This window comes from Podarcis liolepis, assembly GCF_965112155.1.
Source record: "Podarcis liolepis genome assembly, chromosome: 13".
NCBI classification, from domain to species: domain Eukaryota; kingdom Metazoa; phylum Chordata; class Lepidosauria; order Squamata; family Lacertidae; genus Podarcis; species Podarcis liolepis.
In genome coordinates, this window is record NC_139573.1 from 32010799 (window position 1) to 32037414 (window position 26616).

Sequence of the window (26616 nt, forward strand, 5' to 3'; positions counted from 1 at the left end):
TTTGCAGTTCTGTTCAGGGCTGTCGGTTTCTCATCAGCAGCTTTGCACAGAGCTTGTTTTGTTTTGTCCCCTGCCGCCACCGCCCTGGATTCCCTAGAAATCTTGCTAGGAATCCCTGCCTTCGTCCTGTCTATTAAAATCAGAGGCTGTTGAAGTTTGGAGCGCTGCATTCCTCTGTGAGTGAGTGAGCGAGCGAGCGAACCCTGCCTGTGCTCGCATGCTAAAGCCGTTGCCTCCTCTCCAACTATTTTAATCATTTCAGAAAAAAAAGGGGTGGGTCTGCCAGGCATTTGGCAAGAGGCTCCTTTCCTCCAGTTGAGGTGGAGTCAGCCAATGGCCTGGAAGCTTGGAAAATTTTGCAGGACAGTTTCTCCGGACAGCTTTGCAAGGGTTGTGCCATTTCAATTGAAGCACACATCCACACACTGCACTCTTGGCTTCTGGCTCGCCTCCCAGATCTGAGAGATCTCAGATTCAGCCTCGCCTTCTCTCTCTCTCTCTCTCTCTCTCTTGTCCCTGCAGTGTCAAACCTCTCCAGGCTCTGCTAGTCAGGACTCCTGAGCAACCATGGCAGACACCACCCTCCAGATCGTCGAGCAGCCAACAGTCTCTGAGGCCTCGGAGGAGCCAGCAGGTGAGACTGAAGAACCCATCAAATCTGACCAGATCAATGGTGTTATGGTTCTTACCCTTCTGGACAAGATCATCGGAGCTGTTGATCAGATTCAGCTGACCCAGAGTCAGCTGGAGGAAAGGCAGCAGGAGATGGATGGGGTGGTGTCCAGCATCCAAGGGGAGCTCGCTAAGCTCACGAAGGCCCACTCCACCACCAGTAATACGGTCAACAAGATGTTGGAGAAGGTCCGCAAGGTCAGTGTCAACGTCAAAACTGTTCGGCAGAACCTGGAGAAGCAAGCTGGCCAAATCAAGAAGCTGGAATCTAATGAGGCAGAGCTGCTGAAGCGCAGGAACTTCAAAGTCATGATCTACCAGGTAAGGCACCTTTTGATCTCTCCTGCTTGTGTCTTTTTTGGTTGGTGCATAAGACCGTCCAGCATGAGGGCGCCTCTAGCCTTCTATATGGGGCTTCCCAAAATTCCCATGCTACAGCTCGCTATATATAGGAAATTCAGGACTTGTGTCATCACTGGAATCCTAAAGAGAACAAATGTATTGCCCAATTTTTTTGCGAAGATTCCAGAGTTCGCCTTAAATGCTACACCAGTGCAAACTTTGCAGGAATTTGCCAAAGAACCGTAGAGGGAGCTGGGGGGGGGGGGGATAACCTGTTGTCTCGTGGCAGTAGAAAGCCATCCAGTGTCCTTAAAGCTACAAAGCCTGGAAATCCCTTTTTCGGTTTGTAAAATGTGCTTATTGGGGCAATCATTTGGGAAAGCAATCTGCACATTTTCACAGTTGTCTGTTAGAGAAGTAGCATTGCAGGGAGCACACTCCGACTCTGCAGGTTTGGTGCTAAGTCAGAGCTCTCTGTCCCTTGGGTCTGTGCTTTCTACTTTCCCTGCAAAACTAAATCTGATGCAGTGTGGGTTACAGATTCTTTTGGCCCTGACCTTTCAGGCCCTGGAGCTTTTTCACCACTTCAGTGAGAGGTTGCTTTGTTCTGCTGTTTGCAGTCCTCTTTCTAACACGTTTGCTGGCTAGCCTTACAGACCTCCTAATATCAAACAGTTCAAAATAGGCAGCTCTGAACCATGCTTCCTATTCTGTGGCGGTCTGGCCTTTAATACCTGTGTTGGAGGAGAAGTGGGACATTATGAGATAGGTTGCCCTGTCCTGTAAGGACAAACACACACACACACACGGCTTAGGACAGAAAACCTACAAAAATGTAGCTGCGTTTCTTACTATCGCAACATGAAAGGGGATCTAGTTATGTCTGGTTGAGGAATCTGGCAAGTAGCTGACGAATATAGCCCTCTGATTCACGGCTTGAGCATTCTCAATTATATCATGCCTCAAAGGCGGGAATACTCCAGTATATAAGGGTTATGAACACCACCAAACCAGATTTATAAATACACTTTATCGGAAGCCTTGTAGATTATGTTGAGGGAATTTCAGGCCCCACCAGTAGGAAAATTGTGCAGGAGTGAGGAGAGAGAAATGGAACATGCAGCAGCCAATGGAGGAGGGAATAGAAAGGAAAATCTGTCTGTGCTGTTTTATTTTTCAGGGCATTTTACAAATATGAACACAGATACTATTTTGGTTGAGATATTTCCTCTCCCTTTTCACTGGAGTCTAAACAGTTACGAGGTGGTGGCAAAATGCTCTTGGGTTTTTGTGGAAACCAGATCAGCAACCTGATCTTGAATAGGTTCTTGAACCTATTCAACCTTCTTGAGCCTGGGGTTCCAAGTTGTGAAGGTGCAGGGATAGTAAACTTTGGACTCCGTAAAGCACCTTCAGGGTCTGGTTCCCCTAGAATGAACTCAATAGGGAACATGGGTGTGGTTCTGTTGGATGTCGGGTTACTGTGGTGCAGTATAGTGGTTAAGGGAATGAGCCAGGAGCTAGTTCAAATTGCAGCTCATCCCTGGGGGAACTAGGTGACAATGCACAGGTAACAAACCTTCAGACCTGCCTCTGTCATATGGGAATAATAATATTAACTTGTAGTCCAGGATGGTTCTTAAGAATTTCTCAGAGAGCCCTGTGTGCAATAGAGAACTCCCATCAAAAGTGCTATATATACTATATATATATATACTAAGGCTGCAGCCCTATGTGTCCTTACCTGGAACTTGAAGTGAATTACCTTAAACTCAGTGGCAGTTGTTTCTGACTAAGCCTGCATAGAATTGGTTTAGCATTGGCATTATAATGTTATTTTCTCAGTGAATACCAGATATTGATCAGATATACAGGAGGTAAATTTCTCAGGCCATGCAGATAATGGGTTTTCCACCCACCTTGCCATTTTTCCTTTGGCCGTTCAAGATATTCAAGGACATCCCAGTAAGCTGACATGTCTTGAATCACAAAAAAGATAAATAAAATATAAGGGGTCCTACCCATGTTGGCCCACAAGAAAAATCCCAAAATCCACACTTACTGAAGTGATTATTCAGTGATCATGGTATCACACCACTAGACCAAATAGTATCTTCATTTTTTATGATGATCATGTTATTTTCTCATTTCTACCTCATGGCTGGAGACAACAGGGATTTTCTTGTTTTGGGGGACAATGGGAGGCAGGATAAGGATAGAACCACTGAAAAGCCATAAGTCATGCAGATGGAAGCCATTAGTGCCTTTCCTTGTACCTCCACAAAGCAGCATTCCTTATATGCAGTTGCAATGCTGCCTACTATTTCTATTTGATATGTATTAGATTTTATATCTCACTTTTCCTACAATGGGTTCAGAGCAGCATATTAACCTCACAACAATCTTGTGATATAAGAGAGGCTCGCAGTGGAAACCTGCTGGCATATTCTGATGTCTCATTGAGTTCCACAGGGCTTACTCTTGAGGACAACTTGTATAGGATTGCAGCGTGAGGGATGGTGACTTGCTGCAGCCACTCAGAGAGCTTCATGACTGACCTAAGGACCTGAATCCAGGATTTCCATTTCCAGATATCACACTCTAGCCAGTGCCCCACCATGTTGGCTTTAGTAGGAGTAGCCACCTCATAGTTGCCCATTGTGGAGTGTTGGCATTTTCCAGCGGCTGAACCGTTGGCTGAAATATTGTGAGTCTGGAGTTCATATCCCAGCATTGCCCTTAAGAGTCACATGCATATAGTCTCACGTAAACATCCTTTGTTAACTTATCTTTGAAATGGGAATAATGAAATGGGAATAACCCTGCAGGCCTACAATAATAATGAAGGAAATGTAGTGATGGCACAGGGTTGTGGTGGTGCAAAAATGAAATTAGAATCACGAAGGACCTCTGTACGCCATAAAGGGCTGCAGGAACAATGATTAAATGCTGCCCTTTGAAGCAAATAGAGAGCAAGCGCTTCCCTCACACGTAGCCCCATAGCACAGTGATTAATCACAATGGACTGTAGGGGGCCTAGGAAAAGCTGGTGGTGTATATACCAGAACCTTGCCCTGTTGCAACAACTTTTCAAACAATGGGAGAAAATAGATTTGCTTTCAAAGGGGGATTTTTTCTCACTGAGGTCAGCCTGTACTGTTGCTGTGGATGCTTCTGGCACTGTTTGTTTTGTTTCAGAATTACTCTTGTCTTGCACGCTGAACAAAGCTTGCCATCTGGGGCGAGAATTGGGTTGCGCTGCTAAAATACTAACATTCCCTGTCCTGCAGCTATAGGACTAACACTCTGAAAACTCTCTAGGCAGCAGAGTTTGCAGCCTTCAATCTATGCTTTTGACTCGAGCTTTCAGAGAATCCCATCTAGGATGACTTAGTGGGGTGGAGGTGGGGCACTATATGAATACTGGGGAGTGGGGTGGCAGAGCAAGTTTGGTGCCATGATCTGGGTGAATTATTACTATCAACCACATCAGAGGCGGATGATTTCCTCAGAACTTATTAAAGCAGCTGCTTGCACGGGTGTGACTGTGAACACTGCAGGACGCACTTTCGTTGTTGCTTCATGCCCTCATCAGAATTAGCAAATCAACATGCACCAAGCTCATGCGGCCTTGAGTATGGCCTGGTGTTTGCTAAGGCTACTTGAGTACAGGGAGTGAGGACTGGCAGGTAGGAGTGCCAAGGGCTGCCCTCTACTTCTACTGTGTTCTGTCACCATCACTTTGGTTGTCTCTAAGGCCCAGGCCACCTGACCTTGCCTACACAACTCACACTGCAACTGACAATGATTCTGTTAAAAAAATAAGAGTCTGAAGCATGTTAGGCAATACCTAGAGCACAGTAGACAGTCCTGAGGAGCCCTTCTTTAAAAACTTTGAAATAACTGCTGTCTGCATTTGGGCATTTTAATGCATTACACACACATGCCTGAGAGTCAAGTGCTGGCTGAGTCTTCGAATTCTCCTTAGGCCACAGCCCTCACTGGCTCTGTTTTGCACCCCAAATATTTTTGCCTGGCTGTAACATGCCCTTCAACTCTGATAATGCCTCTTGCTGGCCTGGATGAAGGATAGAGAAGATTGTGTGATGGTATGTAGAAACCAGCCTAGCATACGAAGGTGAAATGTAAATTTGTTCTTCTGCCACTTTTGCTTCTGATCGCACCCACCATTGCCATCTGGCCCTTGTTCAGAAGGGAGTGTGGCCCTCATGCTGAAAGTGTTTCCCCCACCTCTGCAATTACCCAATAGCAAACCCTGGTTTATCACTGAACACAGGTTTGGCATTCATGATTTTGGTACAATACGTCTGCAGAATCTTTACAATTTGAAGGGTGCACACTTAAAACATTGTAGATAATACTCCAAAATGCAATGTGTGAATTGCTCCTTTGTGAAACTAGAATCAGGGTGTGGCATTTGTTCTGGATTTATTCATTCTGGAATGAGTAGGTGGTGTTATGAGTACCTCTTGTGCTGACTCCTTGGAAATGCTGCTTGTTTTCCTGCCTGGGTCATTTGGAATTCCAGATCATTCACAGTCATTGACTCCTGTCTTTGGTAGTGCTGTTTAGATGCCAATGAGACGGAATTATTTTTCCACATCTTTCCGTTATTCCTTGCTTCTCCTCCCTCTGTGTGTGATGGTGATGGTAGCATCCTTGGCTTACAGTAAAACAGAGGGGCTGACCCCCTTCTCACTTTTTAAAGGCAGTGGTGGGAGCTTAAGGCAAATAGGAGAAAGAGTTTGTCTTTCTAGATCTCTGTCTACATGTCCTATTTGTTCCGGCCACATGTAATCTGACAGTTGTACTTAACAAACATTCCTATGACTTTGGCAAGAATGCCGAAGAAGCTTTCTTTGGTGTAAACACAAAAGTGTAGGTGGGTGAGGGAATGACTTTCTCTGCAAGACGATTGCCATGAATCAAGAGGAAGAGAGAACAATATGGGCTGCTGAAAACCCATCCTTGATCATCAGAAGCTGCACCCCAAGTCTCCCTTTGGCTGTGAACTACTGTCGGGCTGCCGGCACCTCTTCAAACTTTCCAGCAGAACCACAAGGTAGACAAAATTCTTGGAGATTTTCAGGGTCCTCTTATCTACGCCGTGTATTGAATTCATACACACAACCTTGATGACAGTCATTCTTTAGTCCTGTATGCAAGCCCTTCATCTGTTCTGATATATTTACTTCCACACCAATTCCACAAGAGAAGAAGATGGTTCTTCATTTGTCCTATATGCAACAGGAGCAAAACTGCAGAGAGAATCCATGATTTGGCCCAACCTGCATATGGACTCTGTGATATACATGTGCACCCATGCTCACACACTCAGGCATGTGGTTTGCAGTGTCAAAGGCTACCTCACCCCACCTATTCTCCCCTCCTCACTTTGGAGTTTACTGTAACACAGCAGCCTCTCTTTGTCAGAAGAACAACTGCAACTCCTGGATGCTGCAACGTGCTTTTGACGAATGAGTTTTTGTCCTTCGGTCGTAAAAATCCATCCCAGTTAGAGCCGCAGAAGGCCCTATAAGGCCATGGCTGAGCCCTCTCCTGGGAGCCAGCTGTGGGATTGTTCTATCTATTTTCGGACTCACTCATGGCCTCGAAGCTGCAGTTCCCCAGTGAGACCCAGAGAATTCAGCTTCATGGTTCCCATCGGCACCATTTAAACAGCAGTATCTCATGATAATCTTTGGCTGCTAGCAAAAAAAGGTTACTTTTTCAAATTTCTAAATGAAGAAAAAGCTCTGTATCTAGATGCATAGCATTGTTTCTCTGCCCACATAGAATTCAGAATCTGAAGGATTTATTATTAACATATTGCTGCTCTTGCTATTTATTTTAAAGCAACTGAGGCTGGAAACACGGCCTTGTTGGAATGCTGTTTGCATTGTCGAAACAGATTGTGCGGTGCAGCAATAAATTGGCTCAGAACAAGGCAGCTTGATGGAAGGAAGCAACATTTCCCATTGGTATTCAAGATAAGATAAAGTTGGGAAGAGGATAAAAGTGGGGCATGGTGCCATAGTGGTACCTACGTTGTAACAACAGCTACAACAATAATAGTACTTGTGGGCCCACAGAAATAAATGCAGCACACTTTTCAATTGGAAGTAATTACATCTCATTCCAGCCATGAACAAAGTTGTATCTTTTGCCAAACTTTAGACATCAAAAGGGCTTGCTATCAATCTCAATGAAATATTTATGGAGCCATTTTATTTCTATCCTCTCAATCAGCATTGTTTATCGAGTTGCAAATTCAGCTGCCCGCCCTTGAGAACAAGGCAAGTCAAGAAAGCCTTTACATGAAGGATGGGGGCACTGTGGCCCTCCAAATGTTGTTTGACAACATCTCCCATAATCCCTGACAACTGTCCATGGCGCCTGAGGCTGATGGGACCTGGAGTCTAGCAACATCTTGAGGGCTATAGGTTCCATAGCCATGTTTTACTGAACCTGTTTCCTTTGGAGTCCAGAGCACTGGGACCCTACGGTAGCTTCGTACACTTTTTCTCTTTCAACAAATGTATAAGCTGAGTAGGCTTTGCATAGGCACAGGCAATTGGTGCTAATTCCAAAGCAATAGAAGTCTAGCACCCCTAAACCCTGGAGGAAAGAGCACAGCACAGTAATAGTGTATTTTGCATGTTCAGTGCCCAGCATATGCAAGCAGAGCTGGGAAAGATTCCTGCCTCCATCCCTGGAGAGTTGCTAAGGCAATTCCCTGTGTTTCTGAAAACAGCTCTTTCACCAAATCAAAAAGTTATTTTACTTTGCCATGCCTTTTGCAACCACTGCCATGCAAAACTGATTGTCAGCCCCACCACAATTTTAGAATTGGGTGTGACATGACTTTAGACAAAGAGCAGCTGCACTATCCATTAAGCAGGCACCTATTGTTTGACATCAAGTGACAGGTTATAACAAGAGAAAGAGGAGCAAGAGAGAGCACGCACATGCACACACTCTTCACTGTGCTCTCCGGCTATAATACAGTTTGGGACAGTGAGAATTCATCACACTGAGGCTTTACTCATGGGTTTAGCGCCATGATTTATGTGAGATGGAGAAATGGGAAAGCAAAATGCACCAAAAGAAGAGAAAAGAACAAGTGAAGAAAAGCCATTTGGGGAAGACATTTGTTACCAGAGGAAATGGGCAGTCCAAAAAGTACTTTTGCATAAAAACAGACTTCCCTGAAAAGTTTTATTCTAGGTGCATTTGTTACAAAAGGGAACCAAGCCTACCTGTGGTTCCTTTTCAGGCTCCTGGAGTAAATTCCAAACCTGACAATGCCTGCAAAACAGAACAAAGACCAGAGCAGGAGGCTTTTGTTGATTTTGTATCATGTCAGGGGAAGGAAAAGCAGATTAAACATTTAGAACAGAATGCCACAGGATGTTTAGTCTGCACCTTGAGGCAGATATGGCTTAGGTTGGGGCGTGTGTGTCTTACTCCACCTTCTGCAGGCTGTCTTGTGAGTTATGGATAGCTTCAGGGAGAAGGAGAAAGGAACTCCGGAATCAGCCAATTGACCTGTTTGCATTGAAAGATGGCATAGGCATTTGAAGCAGAAAGTGCATTAATTTTCAGAAGGAAATAAAAGTTATTTTTCAGTTGCAAGTTTTTAGGGTTGCAGCACAACCTCTTTCCTTTTTATCCCCAAGACACTCCCTGCCCCTCCAAACAACCTTCAGTATCTGACAGATAAAAGCAGGCACAAATGTGGTCAGATGAAATGAGAAAAAGACTAGCATACACTTCCGTAATGAGGGAGGAAGGCACTTAATAGCAGAACATAGGAAATTCTGAAAAATATCAAATCACAGGAAGGGATGCCTCTTGTTTTTGCAGCCTGCAAAAATCAGGGTGGGGTTCTTAAGCATCCGACAGGCCATAACTCATTGGTGGTGGGTTTGTGGTTACCTTGGGTGAATCACAAGTTGTTCAGACCTGGAATAGCAAGTCACCTGTGGCGAGTAAGAACGGTCCACAGCGAGACAAGAAATGAAGCTTTCATTTCTTTGTGGGCTGAAAATGCCTATTAACGTAGGTGTGTGAGAGCAGGGGCCTGTTACTTTTTTGGGGGATGAGGGAATTCTTTGCCCGGCTGCTATGGGCGCCTTTGCTTGCGCAACATCCCTGCTGCCGTGATATTGACTTGGCCTGCGCCTGGCGGCTGTGGCTGTGCTTACCAAGAAGCCTTTGGATCCCTCGATGGTGCCCACTGATCATTCCTTTTCCTCATCTTAGCCCAAGAGCATCCATGGACCGTCGCCGGAGAGCATGCCCTTTGGCCTTTCACCGGAGAGCATGCCCTTTTTGGAAGACAGTGAGCCTTCTGAGCCTTCGGAAGAGACTTTGCCTTCTGAGAATGGGCCCTGGCCCCAACCAGCGCAGGATGAGAAGGGAGGCAGCCACTCTGGCCCAATAGAGGCAAAGCCATCCACGGATCATACTGAGCCCCTTCTCCTGAGACTCTGAAAGCAGCTGACCAGGCCCCTGCGTAACGGCTGCTGGCCTCATTGAGACCCAGGGCCCTGCTCCTTCTGCTTGCAGAGGTGTCCTGGTTCATTTTAGCTTCTTGGTAGACCAGAGGGCAGGGCGGGAGGCTTCTGCTTTAACCGTTGTGTGCCTTTTTGCTGTGTTTGCCTAGCCGCCTCCGGAAGGGAAGGAGAAAAGCAGAGCAGGATACTCAGAGCTCTTGGGTGCTATGCACTGTTCAGTTCGTAATGCAGCTTATTGGGAGAAAGGGGGGAAGAGAGGAGGGCCACAAGCCCCACCCTTGGCCCCCACCAACTTTAGTCAAATCATGGCTTCCCATAGCCTTCTCTTAACAATTATAGGGCTCTCACAAAAGATCCCTCTGGTACACCCCTCCCCCATTTTTCTTACTATAAAGCAGTATAAATATGAAATTATTATTATTATTATTTATTAGTTTTGAGCACTGTATGATAGTCTTGAACAAGGTACAGCTTCTCTCGTTGCTTTAGCTTTTCTTTCCGTGAAAGTGGGAGGGAGTCTGCAGCCATTTTGAAGCTCAGTGGGAGCAGATTTCGGCGTGAGGAATTCAGAGTAAGATACAAAGGGCTGCTCATGGATACAATCAAGATTGCATTGCTCCCCCTTTTTATGATGATTTTTATTCCTCATATTCACTGTAGACATGATAACGATCAAAACAATGCAACTAAAGAACTAGGTTTCAATCAACAAAAGCCAGACACACCCTCTTTCCTCAAATGAATATGTGCTTTTTCTTGCATGCATAGCCTATAGTTGGCTACAAATGTAGATGCTCCTGAGAAATAATTCTATGTGGTCTAAAACCCAGGGTGGAGATTCCTTTCTCTCCACGCCACCTGACTGCCACCACTCCTTTGAGGAATTGTTGTGCTTTTCATCCCACTGAGCTGAACACAAGGGTATATTATATCTTCTTGTCCTCCAGAAACACCCTCTCAGGTCCCCTAGAGCTTCTTTTCTCCTTTTCCCCCTAACATGTTCCTGAACATCACCATCTGCTTAACTGCTTGGTTTGGCTACTGCAATCTTAGGAAGCTGGCAGAAGATGAACTAACAGGTACAAGCAGTTTGAGAATGGCCACAAGCTCTGGACACTCCAAGTAGACATTTCCCTGAGGTCAGTGCATGGGAAGGGGTCCGAGTGTTGGAGCCACCTTGCTTCATGTGTGCTTTGAGCCTGGCAACAGGGTCTACCTGCTGTATGTTAGCTGGCAAGTGACGTTTTCGAATCTGCCTCACTGTCATGCAAACTAGCTTGCCCTGGCAAGGTGGCACATCTTGGCAGAGTCCTGCCCAAAGCAATGTGTGTGCCAAGGGGTCACGTAAATGGAAACCAGCTCCTCTAAGTTTTGGACAGCATCAAATTCAAGAGGTAGCAAAATTAAAACTGGACAAATCATGGGTCTTCTGAAAATCTAAAGTGCATTCTTCAGGGATTGTTTTGGGTCCTGAGTATGAAATAATAATGTATATTTGGCAGCATTTGTACTTGAGCAAAAGGTTTGAATGAAACTAATGCTCCTCTTTAACTCAGTTTTGAGAGACATCTCTAAAAGGTTTCTTTTTTCTTTTTTCTAATCCACTGATGGGTAGTCCCACTCCAGAACTATTCTGGTTCCCTAAGAATACCATATTTGAAATGCTATGGGTTGGAGTTGGACTGTTAGTTCCTATTGAAATCATTGGGACAGATTGATTTCAGTGGGAGCTAAGCTAACAAACTTTATCTGGAACCTGCTATGTGTGTGTGCATCAGCCTTCCCTACTGTGGTGCCCACCAGAAATTTTGGACTGCAAAGCTGAGCCGTCCAGCTGTCAAAATTTAAACTGTTGGCTCCTAAGAGCAGAGGCCTGTCTCCTATAGCTTAGGTTGCCTTGCACAATAACAGTGACTGGAACCATAATAGTAATCCAGCAGGAAGTTCTCCTGAGCAAGCTCTTGTGAAGCTCCCGGGCTTATGCAGGAGAATATTCTGCATTGTACCTTTTATCTTTGCTGTGCAGAAGTCAGCTACTGTAAGGTTTTGCTTTTGTTTGTCTTTTTTTAAAAGAATGTTCAGGTCAAAGCTCAAAATAGGCCCAGCTTCTTGTCTGAAGAAAAGTTTGGGGGGCCCTAGATCTCTTGCATCATTTTAACGAACTCCTATTATTAAATCAGCTTTGTAAACAAACCCACAAAAAGTTACTAGCCTGTTTTTATTTATTTTAAAAAACCCCTTACTAGCCTGCTGGGGACACACAGAGGAAGCTGAAAAGAGCTCTGCCCCTCCTGCAGCTGTCCACTGCATTTTTATGGGGTGTATGGAAAAGGAGGGCATCTCCCCTTTGCCAGCCTACTTGGTGTATGTGCTGAGCCCAGAGGAGGGAAAGGGTGTGCCATTCTGCCTCAGCCAGCCCACTCATTGCGCTTCATCAAATTCCATGCCTTTGTCTGCATGCAGCTCCTTGTCACTTATCGCTAGCAGCCAGCAAGTGTTTAAATACAAGGGTGTATTAACTGTAGGTGTGGCCTGCTGTTTTCACACTCAACGACTAGGAATCCTTGTGTTAGCATTTGCATTCCCTGAAAGCAGGGCCCATACTGAGGCTGACCCCATACAGGTAAATGAGTGGGCTGTTCTTCAGGGGCGTGACACCACTGTGACTTTTGACAGATGCATATCAAGCAGAAATTCACCCAGATAGGGCTCTTTTTAGCCTTGAGGTCTAGCAATGGAAAAAGGAGGGTCCTGTTGAACCTCAAGCCTGCTGTGCATATAGAGGCATATAGAGCCCACGTCAGGTGCAACAAAGCTGGCAACTGTGTGCTGGATGGACATCCCACATTCCATTTGGCGAAAAGAATGAGCAACCTCATATATGCTGTTTCTGGGCAGGTCATCTTGGTAAACTGGAGCATTTCCTGACCTACGGCTACATTTGCTACTAGGAAATAAATTTATCATCTGCCTGATCCCAGTTGTAGGCTTGTTCCAGTTTGGAATTTTAGCTGTCCAACCACACCCTCACTGAGAGCGGAACACAGATTTCAGATGCTTCTGTAGAGTGAAGAGCCTCATTATTTTCCTGGCTGGGCATAGGAGGCCCCCTCCTGGCGTATATGTTTCAAATTCCTGCCTTAATCTCTCCCTCCTGAAGCCGCACCTAGCGGGCAAGGCCAGGGAGAGAGGGAGGATATGGAACAATGAAGTGCTTTGCTGTGACTAAGAAGTACAGAATTCACACTCGGCTCCTTTGGAGGCTGGAGAGGAGCCAGGCTCCCAAGCAGATTTCTGTTGCTTCCAAATGCACATTTAAGAAGTCTCCCATATTCTGCTGGTATGGGTTGGGCAAGAGTAGAGTTAGGCAGATGGATAGCTAGATTGTCCAGGTGATGAGATCTGTGTCTGTCTAATCTTCATCAAGATTTTAATCTGGAGAAGAGATTGGCCAATGAGGAGCTTGCTTTGGTCCCAGAAAATTGTTTTTTGTGTAGTAGACACCCTTGGATTGGATAAAAATGCCTACTATTTATCACTGTTGTTGTTCTTGTAGAGAATTTATGGGCTGCCCAAGCTTCCAGGGCAGCACATAGATAAAAGAATAAAACATTACAATAACATTATCTCTCCAGGATGTGTTTCTGTTTCTAGGGGCGATACCTTCCCCCTACACTGCATGTGCTATATTTTCTTTCTGGGAAAATCAACTTTCCGTTTGGATGAAAGAATGGATGGCAAACTATAAATAAAGTGGTTTTCTTTCCTGCACCCTCCAGAGAACAGCACATCTGTTGTTGCTGCGATTGTAGTGTAGAACCTGGTTGTATCAAATGTCACAGGCATAAGTTTGATATTTGTGGCAGCAAGCAGTGTCACTCTCCCACAGTCCCATCTGCAAACCTTGTGCCATTTTTTTTTAAAAAAAGTTTGTATTTTCATTCATTCATAATGCAATTAGGGATGCAGTCATATGCCTACTAATTTAGTAGTCATTACCCAACAGCATTTCTGAGTAAACATTGAGAGAATTGAACTACAATACTGTGCATGCTTACTTGGAGTAAGCCCAAGTGAGCTCTATGTAACTTGATTAAAACTACATAAGGAAAAGTAATGCAGCCGAGGTGGAATCCTAAACATGCTTCCTAGGAAGTAAAAGCCAAAGTTGAATTTTCACAGTAGATGTAACAGTGCACTGATTTTCTTTTTAAAATTAAAAGCATCTATAGAAAGTTGCAAATTTGATCTGAGTAATATTGGATGGGGAAAGGTGCATAACATTTAACCCTCCAGCTGTTTTTGCACTCAGAATACCCTCTCCCCCAGCTGCTGTTCCCACACAGGATATGTTTGGCATACCAATATTTACATTTTGTGAAGTTTTGGTTTACTAATGAAATAGGGATGAAAGTAGGGAAAGGTTGGTTTTTCATTGGAAAAATGGATAGTAGCTTTTGCTTATTAAATTTTAATTAATTGGGTCAAAGTCAAGCAATGGGTAGTATTCAACTAAGTTTCACTCTGAGTAGACCCATTGAAATTAGTCATATTCATTAATTTCAGAGCAAAACCTAGCTGAATACCATCCAATAAATAAAACCCTTTCGATCAGCTCATTTTACAGGTCAAGCGGTACAGCAATGCACCAGTCCAGCATAGGAAGGAAGGAAGGAATGGCGAACACAAGCAATGTTACTTCTCCACCAAATCTGTGCCATGCCATTCTTTGACCCTTTTCTTTCCCATCCATTATTATTTGGAACACTCCCCCTCTTCAGTGCCAGAGTGCACAACAACCCTGGTTCTTTATTTTTCCTTCTCTCTCTCTCTCTCTCTCTCTCTCTCTCTCTCTCTCACACACACACACACACACACACAATAAATGGCAATACAACCATTTCCCCTCTCTCAGCTCCACACAAAAGTTATTACAGGTAGATTTGGTATCACACTGTTGTCCTTGAATGGAGACTTAGGACACCATCACACAAAGGGTTGAGACAGACAAAAAACAGCATCCCACAGCTGTGGTACAAGTCTGGCTGTGCAACTAAAACAACAGATGTAAATACAGTCAAACCTCTGTTTACATAACCCTCTGATTATGTAAACTTCGGGATGCACGCGTGAAAATCTCACAAGTATTTTACCGGGTTTCATCCGCACGTGCATGCGCAGAAGGTTGTGGAAACCTCAGGATCCAAACAGACCTCCAGAACAGATCCCGTCCGCAACCGGAGGTACCACTGTATACTGTTCAGGCAACTCTTTGCTTTTTATTTTATATTTAAAGTTCATGCATTTACCTATTCATTCATTGCATTGACTCTTTATTTTTCAAAAAGGAAACTTCTTTTTAAAGCACAAAAAATGGGTGACAAGGAAGTTTCTTGGTGGCATCACTGGAGGTCCAGGTTTGCAGTGCTGTGACACACACACACACACACACACACACACACACACGGACAAGACCATGATACTGTAGAATATGCACATTTGGCTTGAGGACCCAAGTGCTTTGAAAATATCATTTTCTTGACCCAAAGATTTAAATATGGTAGTGACATAAGTTCACTGGCTGTCTGGATAAGCCCTTATTTATTTGGAGTTTGAAACCATGCCCCTTCCCTTCTCTTGAAGCCTGAATTGGGCTGACGGTGCCGTTGTTTTTGCTTCTCTCATGCAACCGCACTCTCAGGCCTTTAGCTTTTCCCTACGCCTCCGCCACCCCCAGTTTCGTAACGCCAGGCCCCACCAGGCTGGGAACATCACTCGTCTTTGTGTCTTGTTGGCCTTTTATACATGAAGGGGAGTGTTTATATGTGTTGTAGCAACCAGGCGGTTTGAGTGTGCCCATAAAGACTGCTGGATCAGTGACTCACTGCTCAGGAACGTGGACTTGGATGGGGAACACATGGAGGGGGAAGCAGGAAGGAAAGCTGTCCTGTGGAGCTCGCAAGTTGGGAGGGAGCGATTCACAGCTGAGCCCTTCTACTTTGCCTCCTTGCAGCTCCCATAAAGGTGTACCCAGCCTTCCCAGGACCTGGAAATTAAGGACTTTGGAGTGCACAAGCCAGACTCGCCTCTTTCCTTTCTGTGTGCAGCAGAAAGCAGAGGTGGGGTAGTGAGGGTCTGCAACAGCACTCCCTTTTGAGTCTATATTGCTTCCAGGACAAAGGAGCCAATTTGCTCTTCCTTGTTCCTCCCAGTAGATTCCAGTCCCCTTTTGTGCCTTTGGTTGTGTACGCACACAAACAGCAGCTGAGGAATTAATGGTGTACTAGCATCCTTGCTTGCTAATTTTCAAAGTGTGCTCTTGCCAGGGAATCCTGGGTTCCTCTTCCTCAGGAGCGAATAAGTTTCCTCAGTGGGGACATCACTATCAGCAGGTAAGCTTCCCTAAAAGGCCCATCTACTCCTGAGCTTCATCTCAATGCACAGCCACATGGGGAATGTTGGATGCATTCCAGGGCACAGTCTCAGTTCACACAAGGTAACGGCTATGAGACCCAATCCAGGCCCCATGGGAACTAAGTACAAGCCCTGGAACAGGCCCAATTTCCTTCTGCAGTGTGCTGAGGGTTTCATGGCATACATCAGAGGTTCCTCATGTGGAAAGGGTACCCTCATGGCAAAACATTTATTGTTTCCAAGTGGCAGGCTGTGTGTCTTACTCACAAGTTTTTGGTGGACTGACTGGGAGGGTTCCAGACTGCCACTTTGCAGGCCATGCCATGCTAGACCCTTTGCCTGGCAAACCCATCCTTTTTTTGGTCAAATTTACTGCTAAAGGACAAGGAGTCGTTTTGAAACCTCAGAACTGAAATGGACTATGCCAGGAATTGCTTGACCGAAACTAGCTAGAGCCTCTCTTCAACACATCTGCTTGTCATTTGTATCATCATCATCATCATCATCATCATTAAATTTGCATCCTTAGATCTCAGGGTGGTTCACAGCATAAAAATACAAGATAAAACACAGTCTAGGGTGCTCATGGATACACTCATGTCAAGTGTGCCTCCACTCAGAATCCAGTGTGGACTGTACCAACTGTTCCCAGAGCATATTGGGGAGGGGGCCAGACTATTTCAAACATACCATCAGAGGTGTTTTTTTGAGAGAGAAAATTCTTTCTCTAACCCCCCCCCCCCCAGACTGCCGCTTCCGGTGATCCACCCCTTTTCCTCCCCCTTCTACCACAGATTTAAATATGGTAGTACAGTAAGCCCCACCTGTTCATGCCAGTTTTGTGAATACTTCCGTTGCGTTGTTGTGTTAGAATCATAGAATTGTAGAGTTGGAAGGGACTACAAGGGTCATCTAGTCCAACCCCCTGCAGTGCAAATATTTTGTCCAAGATTAAGAGTCTCGTGCTCTACTGACTATGTGCCCTCTCCAGTTTTTGTTTGTATGCACACTGGCAGTGGGATAAGTCTGTATATTCTTGCATACTTTGTTGAATGCTGAGTACTGTAGCTGCTGTTGGTCATAGCTCACTTCCATTTAAGTTTAAACAGTAGAGCTTGACGGATGGTCTTGAAACTTGCAGGTTTGAAACCTTGAGGACTTGAAACTTGCAGCTCTTTAAAAGAACAAAAGCTGAGAATCAGGATTCTGCTCTGCATGGCAGACCATGTTCCATTATTTATGGTGTAGTAGTTCATCATGTGTGCCATAAGCCGGGGGGCAGTCAGGACAGGACCTACGTGCAACAGAGGGGTGATTGGAACTCGCCCTTCCTTGCACAAATGTTGTGAAGCCAAGAAGGAGCTGATAGGAATCAGAGCCGTCCGGATATGGCCGGCTTCCAGGTGTAGCTATGCCACTCTGGAGAGGGGGGCAGCTTTTGTTCAGGCTGTCATTGTGTGACTTCCGGGGGAAGGAAGTGATTCCTGGTGTTGCTGGTCCAGCGGTGGCCAGAGTCTTTGGGAGACGAGGAATTGCCCTCGCAGGTGTTGTTGTGGAGAAAATGACTGCCCTTGCTGGATTTGGGGGCTGGGGGGGGTGGGATATCCTGATTCCGAAGAACCACCCTTTCCCCCCAGAGGCCACATGTGAAGTTTGTCCCAGATTTGCAGACTTTATTACTAAAGCAGATGTTGGCGCTGCATAGCCAGTAAAAGACTGGAAAAACAGGACAGCTTGTGTGAGTAAACAGCAGAGGGTTTGGGTTAGAAAAATCAGTTCTGCTCTGTTTGATTGCAGAATGGGTACTCTCAGTGCCAGAAACTGAGAATCCAAGATTCACAATCCCACTAAATAACTATTTCTAAAGTTTCCGTTGTTGTTATATGATGGGGTTTTTCTTTACCAGCCTTTGCCAACCTGGTACTCTCTGGAGGTTTTGGAATACAACTCCCATCAGCCACAGCCAGCGCAGCCATTCTGTACAGTTCAGCACTGGACCAGGTTTTCCTCAGGCACTGCACTGCTTGTCTGGCAAACACGGGTCACCTGCAAACCTTAAAACAGTAATATCTGCCTGATACCTGACGAGGACAACACTAAAAGTACCACCATATCAAAAAACAGTTTGTCAGAGCATGTTGACCTGGGTAAGAAGGACTGCTGTAGTCATTTGATTGCATGCCAGATAGATTATTTGAGATGTTATCACAATAACAACAGCCCTATGAGGTAGACAAGTGTTTTTATCGCTGTGTTGGGGCTGAAAGTTCATGGCTTACTTACAGCCACCAGCTGAACCCATGCATAAGAGAAAAAATGTCTGAACTCCTAGTTCAACACATTCTGTTATCACTATGCTACTTAAATAGCCAAAGTCCACGTTAGAACCAGATTCTGTTCTCATTTGTAAAGCAACCAGCCCAATCCTCTGGATTCCTGTAAAATGGGTGTCACTGTAGCCACATACACACTGTTGAAAGTTACTCTAGGTCTAGGATATTTGACCAGTGATGCTAATGCCCTACTGTGCCTCCTTTCTTCCAGTGAAGATCCTCAGAGGATTGCCTTGTGCAGAATGGCTTCTACCATGACGGCCCCTTTAAGGAGGCCCCAGTCCTCCTTTCCAGGAGACAGTCAGGCCAGCTGAAAAGAAGAGCAGAGTAGGGAGCAGCTGGCACCACCAAGACCTAATGAAGGGCTCTTGGAGCTCAGAAGCTTAAATAGCCAAGAGGTAGTAATCAGGAGAGGAAGAAGTCTGGCTTGGTGGAGAAGGAAAGAGAGGAGCAGAGGCCTGAGGGACAGCCATCTCTAGTATCCAGTGCAATTTCTTTCTTGGCCAGGGCATGGGGGACCTGACAAGAGGCACTCCCTACCACCCTAGTACTCTTGGTAGAGGATATTGGGGAACCTGGCCATTTGAGTGCCCATTGGGTGTCCTTAGAAGGCACCAACAAGAGGACTGATGCCTATATCCCATAGCTGTGGGAAAGGGGCTATTGGGGTGCCCCACAAGCTAGAAATAACTCATTGTGAACCACCCAAGATGATTGGGACTGGGGTGAACTCCTGGTGTCTACAGCAGAGGACCCAGGCATGGAGAAATGCGAGAGAACTATCTGAGAAGGTTTTGGTATTGCTTTGATAGTTTGTAATAATAATAATAATAATAATAATAATAATAATAATAATAATAATAATAATAATAATTTATTATTTATACCCCGCCCATCTGGCTGGGCCTCCCCAGCCACTCTGGGCGGCTTCCATAAAAACCAAAAATACAGTAAAATATCACACGTTAAAAACTTCCCTGAACAGTTTGTAAAAATTTGGGACTGTATTACCCAGGAAAAGGTGTGTGAGATTGGGGGCCTTAGCTTGCAGCAAAGGCCGCAGCTCAATCCATCTGGATCTGCTGCACTTTGCCTGCCTTGCCTTGAATTAGGACTCATGTTTGAGCATATTCACCCATAGACTGTGGGACAGTCAGTGTGCCGGTCCCTTTGGGTAATGTCGCTCTGTCCCAGCTTAACACCTGCAGGGCCTTGTATGGTATACCCTCCATGCAGCACCTCAGTTGCATTGCCTGCCACAGCAGTGCAGCTCTCTGGACGTTTTGCTGTATTGATGCAACCCCACAAATCGTAAGCTTTTCTTTGTCATGTTTGGACCCTTTCCTTCCTCTGAGGAGCTCAAGGTGGCTACCTAGGGTTATCTCATTTTATTATTGTAACCAACGTGTGAGGTTGTGAGACAACAAGACCATACAAGCCAGTGGTCTTCACAGATACGTGGGGATTTTCAGCTTGGTCTTTTTCTCATATGTCAAGCCTGCATTCTAGCTACTGCTGCAAAACAAAGAAGCCCAAACCAGTCTGTTGAAACGCTGCCGTTAGTCACGTTGCTTGAAAGGGTGGTGACCAGAAATGACTTCTTAAAAAATCATTTATAAAGCAATCATAGCAGCATTACGGTGTAATAGCACTATACTTCTCTTTCATTTAAAAACAGTATAGCTGGGAAAGCATTTTTGCACTGATTAAAAGATTGATTAAAAAATAATGGGGTTATAAAGTGGCCTAAACCACAAGGGCTATAGTGGATGCATGCTGAACTTCAATTGTGAACCGCCCTGTGATCTTTTGATGAAGGGTGGTATACAAATTTAATAAAGAAATAAAATGGTCTCACCCACCACTGCTATATTGTACCCACTGTGTTCCAAATAGCATGGCAACTGAAAACTCAGTTGCAGCTCTGATAGTAGCTTACAGCAAAGGAGAAGTTTGGGGTCAGTATGTAGGAGTCATAACACCCTTCAACTGCTTGAATTAGGTTGCCAGAGAAGACCATAATACACCAGTTTTTAAAATTTGTAATATCCTAATTCATTATTTTCGGCATTATAGCAATCAGATAGTGTGAATGCCTGACGGCTTAAAGAATGAAACAGACAAATTACCAGCGCCTAACTAGGAATTCCAAGCAGGATAGAGTTTGCTCCGTTCAGGAATTCCCTCTGCAAAAGGCAGGGGCAAAGGACAGTTTGGGCTTTTGCTGGACAGACTTGAGGGGGGTCTTAAAAATGTTCAAGTTCCCCAAAATCACAAGGTTCTTCATCAGGCAGAAAAGTTTTCTGCGTGGGAAGCTGGAATTGTCAGTGTTCTGACGCCTTTCCTCCTGTGCCTCGTTCCCCGTTTTCCCTTGGGCTTGGCTCATGACTTTTCCCAGCAATTCCCTGCCTCCCCCCACCCCCCACCCCGGTCCTCTACTTTTCAAATAGTACCATTCCAGGAGTCATAAATCTGCCTATCTTTCAGCCCCAGTCCCAGCGCTGTGTACGGCGGTGGCTATTTCCAGCGTGTCCCAAGAATGCCAAGCGGGGGATGCACGCTATGTGCTGCTTGGGTGAAAACCAATATCGGTTCCAATCTGCCCCCCCTCACCCACATGCCTGCCTGCACGCTTTCCTTCTGCATGCAGGCACACCATGGCTGGGCCGGGCTCTGTTCAGAGAGGAACAAGAAGCTGAATTAACAGCAGAAGGCTTGGTCTAATTCTGATCTGAGGTGGCATCCCAATATCTAGGAGGCACCACTTCAAACTGCCTTGTGGGGGGTGGGGGCAGCAGAGGATAACATAATTGTGAGTTGCTTCACACCAAAAAATCTTCCCATCTAGAAGATCGGCATGTCCAGGAGACCAAGCTAGAACCTTTCCCCCTGAGTTTACTGCATAAAGGGATTATTATTCTTTGCATGGTAGAGTGTACATGTCTTGGGAGCCCCCACCCTGAAATGGTACAGTCATGACTTAGGAGGACCAATGCAGTGAGAACAGGTCTGTCTGCAGCTAGGAAAGTGATGGGGAAATGCACTGGAAAGCGTGGATTGAACAGATGGTTAATGGGAAGATGTGTATACTCCACAACAAGCAAATCAGGGTGAATGCTCATTGTCATATAAATGTCCCGCAAACAAATCAGAACAAGTGCAAGCAAATCAGAGTGAATGCCCAATAAACAGGTTGTCTAGAGGAGCCCATTACTATTCAGAGCCTATTACTGAATTACAGTATTTCCTAATCATAGCATCCCACTTTCCTTTTTTGCTGCTTTGGGCAAGTGCCATATCAGACTATATGCACCAGAGGGCAGCCTTGACTTTCAGCATTTTTTTCAGGCAAGTGCCACAAACGTAATGTATACGTCATGGTGTCATTCTCCACTATGAAAAAAATTTTCTGACAATAACAATAACTTAGTGTAACTTAAAGCAAAGTACATATGCTTTGAAATAGTCACATACTCTTCTCCTGCATAGGCCTGCCTCTATTTCACCTCCTTTCTCTGTTGTTTTCCTGTGCTTATTATGGATTGTAACTTCCATAATGCAGGGACCTGTCGTGCCTGTTTTCTTAAAGTGCCAAGGACATAGATGGTGATAGACAGATTTAACAATAATGTGGAGGAGGTGGAAGAGGCTTACGGGGTGTGTGTGTAGTTTTGCTGCTCTTAGTCACTCTCAAAAGTTGATTATAGTTCCTTATTTTAACAATTTCCCCCTAATTTTACTGCACCTTAGTAGCTCATAATCCAATTACAGGCTATCTGCTCACACTGAGAACTATCAGTCCTCATGCAGCACATCAGCCACGAATTACAGTGGTGCCCCGCAAGACGAATGCCTCGCAAGACGGAAAACCCGCTAAACGAAAGGGTTTTCCGTTTTTGAGCTGCTTCGCAAGACGATTTTCCCTATGGGCTTGCTTTGCAAGACGAAAACGTCTTGCGAGTGTTCCAATTTCCCCCCCGCTTTCCCCCCCTTTTTCTAAGCCGCTAAGCTGCTAATAGCCGCATAGCCGCTAAGCCTTTAATAGCCGCTAAACCGCTAATAGCGCTAAGCCGCTAAGCCGCTAATAGGGTTGCTTCGCAAGACGAAAAATCCGCTAGACGAAGAGACTCGCGGAACAGATTAATTTCGTATTGCGAGGCACCACTGTATAGTCCAATCAGGATTATGAAAGTGTCTGCTTTTGCAGCATGCCTGAGAAAACAACAACATAAACTGGTGAGGGTTTATGTCTAGCAGGGCACACAACGCAATATAAATTGGCTTGGTATAGCTTGTGCCCCCCAAAATTGTACATTGGAAATAAAGGAAGCTCTAAAAAAATGTTCACAAAATGTCACATGATGAGATGGATGTTTTCCCAAATGCTGCCACAAACAATAAGCAGCAAGTACCCACAAAACTTGTGCAATCACATTCTTCATAGCTCTGAACAGTAACAATATATGTGGGAGAGATAATTATAGTTTTGCCATGGTCAAAATACTGCATTGGACTGCTCTGAAAAATGTGGTGTCTTAAAGGGAGAAAGTCCTTTAGTGGTGGGGCCAGTGCTGGGTTTGAGAAGGTTTCTGCAAGGTGGGCTTCTTCCACATAGGCAGGCCCTACAATTAGGCAGCGAGAAACAGCCTCAGGCAGCAGCAGTCCCTCCAGTATTCTCAGTTAATCTCCTAAACCAGGTTTAGGGGACTCTTGGCCTTCCAGATGTTGCTGAACTAAAAGTCCCATCAGCCTCAACAAGCATGGCCAACAGCCAAGAATTATGGGAGTTGTAAGTTCAACAACATCTGGAGGGCCAAAGGTTCCCCACATCTGCCCTAAACTAGCCTGCCACCATTAGGTTCAGTGGAGGCTGTTGTCCCATCACCAGTGTGGAAATGATTCAATTGCCAGTGCAGGACATGGAATGAGGGGCATCACCATCTCCTTTGCCCCATTCAAGGTGTGGGCCCTGCAGCCCAAGAAAGCAGCAGTTGCCCTAGCCACCTGCCAGAATTGGCCCAGATAAACTTCTGGTCACAGGAGCTAAAAGGTTTCTGTACCCCTGTTCTACACTGATTGGCAATAGCTCTACAGAGTTTCAGGTAGGAGATGTTCCCAGCTTTAGCTGGAGATGCTGGGAATTGAACCTGGGACCTTCTGAGCTTCAGCCCTTCCTCAAGAGAGAAGAGACACTTATTAGTTGATGTAGGGAAGAATTAAAGACGCCTTCAGTGGGGATTGCTTTCTCCCCACAGCACAGGGAATGGGGCAGCCAGCAATAAGAATCTCATGATTTCATTCTTGTGTCTTGCAGGATGAGGTGAAGCTGCCAACCAAGCTGAGCATTAGTAAGTCTTTGAAAGAGACAGAAAAAGAAGGGGAAGAGGTCGTGGTGGATGAGGAGCATCCTGAAGAGGAACATATTGAGCTCTCCTCAGATGAAGAGGTGGAGGTGGAAGAGATTATTGAGGAGTCACGGGCAGAACGCATTAAGAGGAGCGGTATGAGGAAAGTGGATGACTTCAAGAAGGCCTTCTCCAAAGAGAAGATGGAAAAGACCAGGGTGAAGACCAGAGAGAACCTGGAAAAGACCAGGGTGAAGACCAGAGAGAACCTGGAGAAGACCAAGCAGAACCTGGAGAAGACCCGACACAACCTGGAGAAGAGGATGAACAAGTTGGGCACCAAGATTGTCACCAATGAGCGCAGGGAGAAGATGAAGACCTCCCGGGAGAAGCTGAAGAAGTCCTTCACCCCCGACCACGTGGTCTATGCACGCTCCAAGACAGCTGTCTACAAAGTACCACCATTCACGTTCCATGTCAAGAAGATCCGAGAGGGGCAGGTGGAAGTGAAGGCCACTGAGATGGTGGAGGTTGGTGGCGATGAGGCAGAGAACACAGATCTTATGAGGGGTGAGAGCCCTGAGATGAGCACCCTCTTGCATATTAAAGAAGAGGCGGACACGATGCTGGCAGACAAGAGTGACAGCGAGTGAGGCTAGAGTGGCATTGGAAGACCATCAAGAGCTGACCATGTAATCTTTCACGTTTCCCCCTTTTGGCCTCACATGGGTGTGCACACACACACACACACACACACAAAATATATATATATAGATCTTGCAGCCCCGCCCCCCAAATGCGGCACGAAGGTGCATTTTTGTATATTTCTGTTTCAGCATATAGAGCACAGGACTTCATAGCAATCCATCAAACACCATTCCTACGACTGAGAGCTTGCTTTGCCTGCCAGCCTGCTGTGGCAACACCCCTTGCCCGCCCACCCCAAGGTGCTATCAGCAAAGCAATCCATTTGCATGCCCAAGAAGCATGCTGCCTCTTAACTATTCTCCTTGGGGCTCAAGAATGCTTCCAGGGACCAGAAGACAAGATTAGATGGACAGAAGGAAGAGCAGCGTGGTGCAGAACCGAAAGAAGAAAGGGTTTGGCACAGTACTTTACTGAACTGGGGGAGGAAAAGTGACTGAGGAGGGATGCAAATGTAATGCCATGCGATGGTGCAAGAGGGAGGTCTGTGCACCCCGCAAACCATTTTTCAAGGGATTATTTTTTATGCAGTCACACTCTAAGGGCCTTATATTTGCACACATGAAAGAACAGCAGCTGCCGCTGTGCACGCTGGAAGGAGGAGAGCAGAGGAAAGGTGTCGAGGCAGGGTCCCCTCCAAGCTATTTGGGCTGTTCGCTGAGTCTGGCCAGGAGCCATGCTTGCAACATGGCTCCAGTGGTCAGTGCTCATTTTCTGGGTTAGGGCATGGTGGGGAGTGGCAGACCAGTAGGTGTGGCTGTGAAAGAGGACAGAGAGCACAGAGAAAAGATGGATTGTGAGTCTTTGGCTGCAAGTAAAGTGTTAATAGCAAGAGCCAAGAGGAAACTCTTGTCCAGTCAGCCAGCCACCTTAACCCCTGTCCCTGAGCTGGATCCTGCGCACTGAAGATGGCTTTCTGCAGTGCCTGGGTTTCAGGTCAACATCTGTACCTTCCTGCTAGGCTGACTTACAGCAGCCCATTTTTAACTTGGGCACTGCTATTTGGGGTACCCATATGGGTTTGCTGTCCCTATATTGACTGAACTTGCTGCTTGGGGAGGGCTGTGGGGAGGGGGCGTTCAGTGACCCAAGACGTCTTCGTTGTGTGGGTAAGGTGCTTCTCAGCAAACTCCCCACACTTCCTTATAGCTACCTCTTTGGGCTTTTCTTTTTTTAAAAGTTTGTGGGTGAGCCTGAAGCCTCACTTTTTTCCCAAGCACCACCAAAAAGAGGCTTCTTTCCATGGTGTTCAACACATGCAGCTGCCTACACACACACACACATCTCTGGTCCACCAATTCATGAAGTGGCTGAGCAGCCCCCTCTTCCCCACCTCCTGCTGCGATTCTCCTACACTCCCCTGTGGGATCAAGGAGGGAAAGTCGGCAGCATGCTCAGTCCCAGCAGCGAACTCTGCCAGCGTTCCCTTGGCAGTGGTGCTAACAGGGCAAGATTTGGGGGCAGACATCTCAGCAGATTGAGCAGGTGGGCCCCCAAACCTAGCAAGGGTAGCTTTATCGTATTTTGAAACAAGTAATGCACATTGCCACCTGCAGCAATGAAGTAGTAATGCATTGCCATATAAGCTAAAAGGCCGAAAAAGGCCATTAAATCCAGAGCCTAAAACAACCACCAGTGACACTGTACCTCCACCATTCCATGCCCAGCATTTCCACCACAACCTATACCAATGCTGCCTGCTCTAGCAACTCAGCCAGTAGCTTGGCTGAGCCATCCATAGCCCGGTAAGGAGGTAGAGTGTGTGTGTGTATAGGGATGTTCTTACTCAACCATGAAGTGTGCAAGCTCCCACCACACTAGAGTTTCCAGTGAGCCTTTCTGTTCTTGTTACGTTGCTGTGGATCTTGCGTCCGGGAGAAGACAGGAGTGCCCAGAGTACCAGATATGCTTGGACTTTTCTTAAGGCCATCACACATAGGGCAGAGACCACACACCACTCTGGGGAGAGAGCAAGGGGCAGGGGGAGGGTTCTGCCAAGCTGCTGCATTGTTCCTTTTCTAAGACTGCATCCTGGTGAGCAGCATGACTAATAAACTTCCTTTTCTAAAAGAACAGGTGTGAGGTGTTTGCAAGGGGCAGGGGGGAGAGCGGCATCAGGCAGGTCACTCAGGCAGGTGCAGCGCAGCACCAAGCCACACACATTAAGGGGACTTCCAGGCTCGCTTTGTTTCAGGTGGGATTCAGTCACTGCCAAATTCAGGTTGTTCAGCGAAAGCCAACCTGGTGCTCTTGCTAACCATACTT

At 45.9% G+C, this 26616-nt stretch overlaps 1 protein-coding gene across 1 annotated transcript; it reads left to right on the forward strand.

Moving 5' to 3' along the window:
• CAVIN1 (caveolae associated protein 1) lies at window positions 1-26421 on the forward strand. The gene is made up of 2 exons (XM_083470139.1): window positions 1-993; window positions 23616-26421. Exons 1-2 carry the CDS (start codon window positions 568-570, stop codon window positions 24297-24299), a joined length of 1110 nt encoding a protein of 369 aa, XP_083326265.1. The 5' UTR covers window positions 1-567; the 3' UTR covers window positions 24300-26421.
• Window positions 26422-26616: the final 195 nt, after the last annotated feature.

Coding starts and splice junctions, on each gene's coding strand:
- CAVIN1 (XM_083470139.1), top strand. CDS start 568: ATGGCAGACACCACCCTCCAGATCGTCGAGCAGCCAACAGTCTCTGAG. Junction 994..23,615: donor TCAAAGTCATGATCTACCAG/GTAAGGCACCTT, acceptor TGTGTCTTGCAG/GATGAGGTGAAGCTGCCAAC.